General features: G+C 41.9%; 1 protein-coding gene and 1 pseudogene across 1 annotated transcript in view; one reads left to right on the plus strand and one right to left on the minus strand.

The window, feature by feature from the left end:
* The window catches only part of LOC138040199 (collagen alpha chain-like), a 94894-nt gene that overhangs the window by 66010 nt on the left and 20076 nt on the right, over window positions 1-8808 (minus strand). Inside the window, exons 8-10 of the mRNA XM_068885971.1 lie at window positions 4160-4213; window positions 2351-2404; window positions 1063-1116 (exon numbers count right to left, since the gene is read on the minus strand). Of these exons, the coding sequence (XP_068742072.1) occupies window positions 1063-1116; window positions 2351-2404; window positions 4160-4213 (162 nt within the window). The remainder of the gene's footprint in view (window positions 1-1062; window positions 1117-2350; window positions 2405-4159; window positions 4214-8808) is intronic.
* Window positions 5974-7241, plus strand: LOC138054305 (uncharacterized; annotated as a pseudogene).

Here is an 8808-nt window from a genome sequence, read left to right on the forward strand (position 1 = left end):
TTAAATTGCATTTGGTAAGAGTGTTTTGTTTTTTTAAATGCATCATCTGTCTTTCAGGGCGTGTGCAAACAACACAAACAGCACAAAAAGTCATCCAAATGTCCTTTATGGCTTTATTTGATTAGATAAACGAAATGATGAGTGACAAGCAAAGCAAGCTAAAATAATTTGTCAGACTTTGGAAAAACAAAAATTACTTCCTTCATTGAAAAACTCCCATTCCATCCATATTTGCTCTGTTCTAAACCGGTCAAACCGGGACACTACAGCGTATTATTGTCTCATATTTTGTACCAAATGGCATGACGGTGGAATAATAAAAAGAAGTAAACACACAACACCTGCCAACTTGAACTCCCAATAACTTGAACCTTTTTTCAATTCCCCTTGAAGACCCAGAGGGTTGCGTGGTCAGATCGAAATTGAACTTAAGACTTTCGGAATGGTAGCCTGGTGGTTTGTTGGACAATTACCTGTTTTGGTTAGCTTAGACAATTCATTTCAAGAGTATTTTTCCTGATTAAAGTTACCAGAGAAATGGTCAATCAATGAATTACAATCATTACTTGCTTTTAGGAATTCTGAAGCCTTATGGCACTAACTGGGGACAAATTAAAGCCAGACCGCAACACCAGCAACTCCATGCCCTGCTCTTGTTGAATAGTGTACGTGATCTTTAATGTCCCACAGAGTTTATAGCAACAAATGGTTGTGGAACAGGGCCATGGTTATTGTAAGTCCTTATTCGAGAAGACTTGAAATGGTTAATACTTCACGAATGAAGTGAAGTGAAGTGAAGTTAAGCTATAAGTCTCTCCCCTCGGGCTTTTCAGGACTAATATTTACAATGCTTTGTGGGGGACTTTAGCAAGACTATACTTGTTACACAGTTTACAATTTTAGGAAGTGAAAGATGCGCCTGTCCAGATAAGGTCAGACCAAAACACCACGGACTACGTCCCCTACTCTTATCGAATAGTGAGTGGGTTCTTTAACGTCCCATACTGTTTAATTTGCAACAAATGCGTGTACTGTACATGCAAAAGAGTTTAGAATACTTGCCGGTGGACCTTGGCCACCTGCAGAGCCTTGATCTCCTTTCGGTCCTGGCGCTCCCTATCAAGAATTATACTCAACATAAATAACATCATCAAAATTACTAAAATTAATGCGAAGATCATAGCTTCACTTGATTTCATATCCGCAGTTCATATGTGATTCATTTCATATACCATTTCATCATTAAATCTCCATAACAACAAAAAATTTAGATTTCCTAAGGGAGACTGGGTAGAGGCCTAAGATCAACTCTGATCAAGACACCATTTTGTTCGGCCGGGTACGGCCGGTTTAGGTACATGTAATCCAGGGGTCATTACACGCGGCCAGTTACGGCGGTTTAGGTGTCAATGGGTAAATTAAAATTAATTAAAGTCACTAATTGTGCATTAATTTTGTTGTTGAAACAGAGCATTAAACAGAAATTTGCAACACCTTTCCTTGATGTTTACATATGGTTGATGGCAAGCTTACGTTTGCATAATTTGTCCAAACAATCGTCCTTGTTCATTTTGCGAATACAACTATGCAAATGATGGGGCTTTAGCTTTGCGTGAAAAAATCACGGCTGGGATGGCTTTTCAAGGCGCAAACCGCCTCTGAGCTGACAACGGTCGAAATCTTAGTGTGCAGCCTTGACTTCGTCTTAGAACATTGAAAACACGGACTTCCCGAAACTGAAAAATAAACTCCGAAAGGCACAAGAATACCCCAGAGGTGAGTCATTTTGATTCATTTTATTGAATGAAAGTTAAATTGAGCATTTTTTAGGCTTTATAATCGACGGTATTTGATTTCCCATACAAAGTCTTATAACGCGTTTAAATTCTCAATGGCTGTCTGTAGTGACGCGAGCTTGGGCTGCCTATGCACGCACCGGCGAGAGGCCATTTAATTGTGAAATGAATGTTGAGGCGTCATGGCACACACACTCTCTTTAGCTTGCTTAACAAAAAATGGCTTCAGGCTTTCAAACTTCCTATGCTTGACTTTCACATCCGGATCAAGTTGTTGAAATTCAAGGAATGCTTCCGTCTGCGTCTTTTCCAACAAATGTTTTGCATGATGGACGTACTGCTGCTTGTCTAACGATTACTAAATTAAATGGATTACTGACAGCTGACTGACGGATGACTGACTGACTTAATTTCCGCCATTATTAACAGACAAGGTTTAGTGTATGTTTTCCTGTGTGAGGTCACATTTAGTATTGTTGTCTGTATCTCTGGTGGAAGATCACAGAAGATGTTTTTCAGCACATTTCAGTATTCACAGTTTTTACACTACTTACATCTGATCCATCCTGTCCTGGATCTCCAGGGGGCCCTGGCTGACCATTTCTGCCCTATTAGAGTTAAGAAAATTGGATTAGAGGATTGAAGTTCTAAGAGTTCCTTACATCAAAAAGTTTAAACTTACTTTGTATAGAGTGTTTGCACAGGGGTCAAAATTTACACATGCATTATTAATAGTTTTTTTGCCATTTTTAACATCTTAGATACATAACTAACGTCGGAAGTTCCTTTACTCTCTAGAAGCCGAGGGTGCGCTCATTTTACCTCCCTCTTTCCATCAGTGCATCAGGACATTGAACATGGTATTTTGAGTTCTTTTGTTGATTTAACATTTCAAAATTGTGGGTGACAAATAATTATATAATTAAAGCAGACTGTACATCTACATGTACTTTCAATTTTACAAAGATAACAAAGGTAATGTGGATTACATAAATTATTTTATTATTCATTCAAAATATTTCCCCGTTTCTGATTGGTTAAAACCACACGCATAATTCACCATAACCAGCTGCTGTTCACCAAATTTGGAAAGAAACTTTGTCATATTGAATCAATGACGTCAAAAGTGCAGACCGCTGCAGATTATTGAACCGTTGACCAAAAAAAGCTGGGGACGAGATTGTGTTATTTTTGTTGAGCAGAAAAAAGGCTGCGAGTAGGTTTAGAAGTTTGAGTGAAGAAAATATTTTGAATGAATAATAAAGCATTATTATTGAATTTGGCTTTCGTAGAATATGAAGAATTCTGCAGATCTCGGAGGATGTTATCCACCAAGGCCGAATCTGCCTTGGTGGATAACACCCTCCTCTACCTGCAGAATTCTTCATATCCTACTCAGCCTCATTCAATAATTGCTAAATATACTAAAAGTATTGTAACCACTTACATTAACTTACATTGTACCCACCAGGCTCTCTCCCCTACTGCTTAGTGGCTGATGGAAGAGTAAGGGTACAAGTGGCCTGCATCCCAGACGTAATCTAATCTATCTAGTTACGTCTGCGAAGCAGCGCCGAGATCCTTGTTGTGGACCCCCAATTGACTCAACGAACAAGTGAAAGTGATTGGCTATTACCAGTCGTATCAAACAACTGTTTTTCTTAACAGACCAGTGAATCATGGCGACTGTACTCAAATCCTGGCACAATGCTGGGGGCCCAGGACAAGCATTTTGGCACTGGTTTGCAGACGGGACCTTAAACTAAAGGTTTGATTTCGTCTGTGGTGCAGGCTAGGATACAAGAAACGTTGCCTGTATGTATGTGCAACATAGATGCATGTACACAAGTGTATGCCTATTTTTACAATAATTCTTGTAATTAGTAAGTAAAAATGCTCTCAAGGGTTGTTTGCATGTTTTCTTATTTCCATGGCTTAATTTTGTTGGGAAGCTATTCCAAACACAAGTGGCAGATCGCAAAAGGAAATTATTTTTGAATTTAACCAAAAAAAACAATGGTGGATGTGCCAATGGTAATTATAACAAAAAATGTGTGCATTATCAATTAGAGCGGTCTTCAACAGATTGTTGTAAAACAAATACTAAAGAATTACTTCAACAAATCACAGCATGTGCAAACCACACAATATTGAACCAATCCAAATTCACAGCAATTCTATGTAACCTGCTGCTGCTTGGTTTTTCTTCTCATTGGTTGATAAACTGGTTCGGGACTTTAAAACCAATCATCAAGCGTAACAATAAATTGCAATTGCATAATACGTTTGATAGTCATTTGTTAACTGCTCTAATACAGTCATGCACATGTATAGTGCATTCATTCATTTTATTGATAACTTACGCGAGGTCCTTGTTCTCCGGGGGGACCAAGAATCCCCCGCTGGCCAGCAAGTCCCTGGTATTGAACGGAGAAAACAAAATTAGAGAACTCGTGCAGCAAACAAAGTTGAAACACACTTTGAGTCGTCTTCAGGGGTTTCAATAACATTTGATGCTGACGACTGGTTTGAGTACCAGGTTTTACCAGTTCCGACACTTGGACAACTTTAATTTGCCTTCTGTCTGTTTTGCTGTTATGTGGTCTCATTGATCAGTAGTCCATTCAGAAGATTACGAAGATAATTATTGTCACACACAATACAATAAATTTACAAAGAAAAATGCATCATTTTACCAGATGTGTAAATGCAGCTATGAGGTTAATGTTATTTAATAACTATTAAATTAATGAAATAACTATTAAATTATTTGCTCCACTTGAGGTTACCACTGGTTTCATTTTCAGTTAATCTATAAATCTTAAATTTTATTTCATAAACATAGTTGACCTCTCTAATAAATAATCTGATTGATGGGTGAATTAGGTTTCTAAGATAGTCAAATATACTGCTTGGCGAGAATTCCAAAAAGCTTGTTAACCTTTGAGAGATCTTCTACGCGTAATTTAATGTGAGCATCTTTACGCCAGTTAATGAAATATTCCAGCCAGAACACTCAATGCTATAGGCCTTGTCCACGGTATTGGTGGTCAAACGCTAATTACCAACAATATCTGAATTTTAGCTGTTATTTAGACTTTGTTACAGAGTATTTATCTGGAATAATATTGAAAACACAAGTTTGTCTATTATGTCTGCTGTTTATTTTGATACTTGCCTTGCGTTTATTTTGCTTTGTTTAGTGCTCAGCACCAAGACAAAGTTGGTAAAATCGGAAAATTTTTCACGTGGCTCGTGTTAAGTTTCAGTTTTTGTTTTGCCATCCGCCATTTCTTGACATGTGTGTTTAGAGCTTTCAGTTGTCAATCTGTTCATATCGCTTGTTTGCTGTTTTCTCATTTTCTTCCATTTCTGATGGCAAAGGATAATTCTCGTACGAAATCTAGAGCTGCAAAATGGCTTGAACCCTACAACAAGAGCCCAGCAATTCATTCTTCCGGGCGAAGTGGCGATGATCATGCATCTGGACGCGGTTCTCGTGGGAGATCGAGTAGGAGCAGTCACGCAAGGTCTTCGCCTGCCCGCACCTCTTCAGAACCACCAGACTTAGCGAAGGAGCTTCCTAAGCAACAGCAAGCCAATACTACCGAATTAACGTGTTTGCAGAGCGAAATGGCGAGCTCGAAATCTCAGGGCGCTCAGAAGCCCTGTGCAGCAGATCCAGAGTTTCTCTTTGCTGGTAACAAGAAGCAATACCAACTAAACGAGGAAGTGTTGGAAAAAATTGACGAAGCGCTGGCGACGGATGACGGCGAGGACCATACTAAAAGGCTCACCGAAGGTAAGGATTTGATCGTGGAGAGGAACAAGCACATCTGACTTGCCGAAAAGTACAGCTGAGATACAATCGATTGCTATACTGCCGATCCGCTTGCTAGCAACTCGGATGACGAAAAGAAGATACGGAAGGCCGTTAAGGAAAGCAAACAGTTGAGGGAGGAAAAGAAAAGAGTGGCTTCCTCCAAGGTTCTGAAGACTAAAGGAGTTTTTCCAAGTGCTTCGGAAAGGACGGTTATCCTCGAGCGCAGTACTGCGAGTTACGCAACGCCATTAGTGGCGGGAAAACAGAGTCAGCCGCGTGATGGGTGGTCTGTCTGTTTTCATTGCTTCAAGCCAGGACACTTTGCCAGGGAATGCCGCTCTGCCATTGTCCAGAATGGAGGAGGAGCTGTTGGACAGTCCACAGGAAACTATCAACAAACAAGCTAGTGAATTCCTGGTGTCCGGAACGGGCAACGATCTCTGCTGTGATGGTTCTGTGAGTGACTCGTTTTATGATATAATTGGAGAGGATTTATTTGTTAACGTTGATGACAGTTGTGTTGTTGTCAAAGGTCGATTGCAAGAGAACACTGCTTTCTGGCAGAATATCGGTGCCAGTAATTGGTTCCTGAGTATTATTCGTGAAGGTTGTTGTTTGCAGTTTGTTGAATTACCTCAGGTGAAGTTTTTTCAGAATCACAAGAGCGCGTTATCCAATGCTGAGTTTGTGTCTGCCGAGATTTCTAAATTGCTGAAGTCGGGTGCATTGGTGGAGGTGAGTCCTGCAGACTTTCTTGTATGCAGTCCATTGGGCATAGCCATGAACAGGTCAAGGAAATTTAGGCTTATTGTGGATTTACGTTATGTCAATCAACATCTCCATTCATGTAAATGCAAGTATGAAGACATACGTACAGCAGCTGATTTGTTCCAACAAGGTGACTGGTTCTTCAAATTTGACTATACCAGTGGATATCACCATTTGGAAATTTTTCCAGAGCATACAAAGGCTGCTCTTGCTTGGCTGCTCTTGGATGGTTAATGGTTCCTGCAAGTTTTTTATGTTTACCCTTTTGCCTTTTGGCCCGTCAGTTGGTCCTTTTATGTTTTCAAAGATCCAAAAAGCCCTGACGAAGCACTGGAGAAGGTAGGAATTCCTTTATTTACCAGTACTTACCTAGATGATGGTGCAGGCGCAGATTCTGATTTCTCTGAAGCGCAGCGGGTTTCAGACATGGTGCGAGCGGATGTGCGGCGTAGCAGTTTTGTGGCCAATGATGTGAAGAGCTAATGGGTGCCAGTCCAATCTCGGAGCTGTTGGGTTATGTCCTGAATTTACATGCTGGAACTTTTCAAGTCCCCCAAAGAAGGGTAGATGCTTTTCACCACGTGCTAAGGGATGTTATAGCTCACAAGTTTGTAGTATCTGCACGCATGGCAGCCCGGTTTACAGGACTCCTGGCTTCCATGAGTTTGTTGCTGGGTCCAGTGGTACGCCTTTGGACTCGAAGCTTATACCGGGACATCTTACAAGCTGCTTCTTGGGACAGCCCTTTCCAGTTATCTGCAGATGCCCAAGGTGAGGTTGTTTTCTGGGAGAAGTTAATTTTCATAATACAGGCTATCTGATTTGGTCTCCTAGTCCGAAGCCTGAAGTTTTGACTTACTCAGATGCTAGTGATTCTGGTTGGGGCAGATTCGCTGTTCAGGTTGGGGGACAAGTGGCAGTAGGAAGTAGGTCAGTCGATGAGAGTAAAAAAGAGCTCCACCTTCCGGGAACTGCGGGTAACTGGTCTAGTTCTGAAGTCTTTTGCTCCCTTACTAAGAGGCAAGGAGGTTCTACACAGAACTGGCAACAAGAAGACTGAGATCATTCAGTCAATAGGCAGCAGCAAACCCAACCTTCACAATGAGGCAGTTAATATTTATAGGCTGTGCAGGGAGTTAAACATTTGTCTAGCCATGGAATGGATCAGCAGGGATTTGAATGAGGTTGCTGACGAGCTGTCACGGATTGAAGAGTCCAATGACTATAAGCTCGATCCTTCCTGTTTTGCTTACCTGGACAAGTGTTTGGGTCCTCACACAGTCGACCGGTTTGAGAGTGTGAAGACTAAGCAGTTGGAAAGGTTTTGTAGCAGATTCCTCAACCCTGGTTGTGAGGCTGTTGATGCCTTCACTGTCTCATGGGCAGGGGATTACAATTGGCTGTTTCCTGCACCATACCTGGTTCCTCGTGTTTTGCGCCACATGTCAGATGGAGGGGAGGATGAAACCCTCTTAGTTCCGGAATGGCACTCTGCACCATGGTGGCCCCTGCTTATTACCAAACGTGGTACGTGGAGGGGGTTTGTAACAAATTCCCTCAGGATCCAACCTTATGAGGGCATCTTTATTCCACGAGCAGCTGCCACCTGTGTCTGTGCAACTAGTGCGCCACCTTTTGGTCTACTGGTACTTCAGCTTTGCTTCTGTGACTCCCATGTTGGGACTTGAAGGCTTGCTTGCTGCCTTATGTTACGCTTTATTCTAGCTACAACGGCACAGCTGCTGGTGATACCTTGGCGATCCATTCATGCCCTTGGTGGCTGGTGCCATGCACGTCATGTCTACTATTGTTTGAGTGACTAGCTTGTTATGGGCACCTGTTTGTTTTTACCCAGCTGTTATGGCTATCAGCTGTTTTGGCTCCTAAGCCCTGTTATGGGCTCCAAGCTGTCATGGCTTCCTTAATCCTTCTGTTGTGGACCCAAGTTTTTAGTGTGTGTAGATGCGTGTGGATCTACTCCTCTTTTATGGTATGTGTGCTTACTGGATTTGCCCCTGCTCTTATGGCATTTATCATTGTCTTGCAGCTGTACAACCCATGGTGGAGCTGAATTTCAGGGGGATCGTTTTGACCATCCGGAATTGCGACAGCTAGCAAAGGCGCTACCAGCTGTATTGGTTTGTGATCGCGCTGCTACAACAGTTGTGACTTATCTGAGCGTTTATAAATCTCGGAAGTGGTCACGATGCTGCTTTTTTGCGGGCAGACTGTGTGGTCTTCGGCTGTACGTTTTATCTCTCATTCAGCAGGCCCGTTCAGTGTCTTGGGTGAATTCTGCCGTGTACGGTCTGAGTTGGGTTCATAAAAGGTGTGGCTACCGGGAGCCGAGTGAGTATCCGATAGTGAAGCAAGTGGTTGACGTTGCCAGGCGAATTCTTGCCAGGCCAGCGAAACGTAAGG

This window comes from Montipora capricornis, chromosome 1 (genome assembly GCF_036669925.1).
Source record: "Montipora capricornis isolate CH-2021 chromosome 1, ASM3666992v2, whole genome shotgun sequence".
In the NCBI taxonomy this organism is placed as follows: Eukaryota; Metazoa; Cnidaria; class Anthozoa; order Scleractinia; family Acroporidae; genus Montipora; species Montipora capricornis.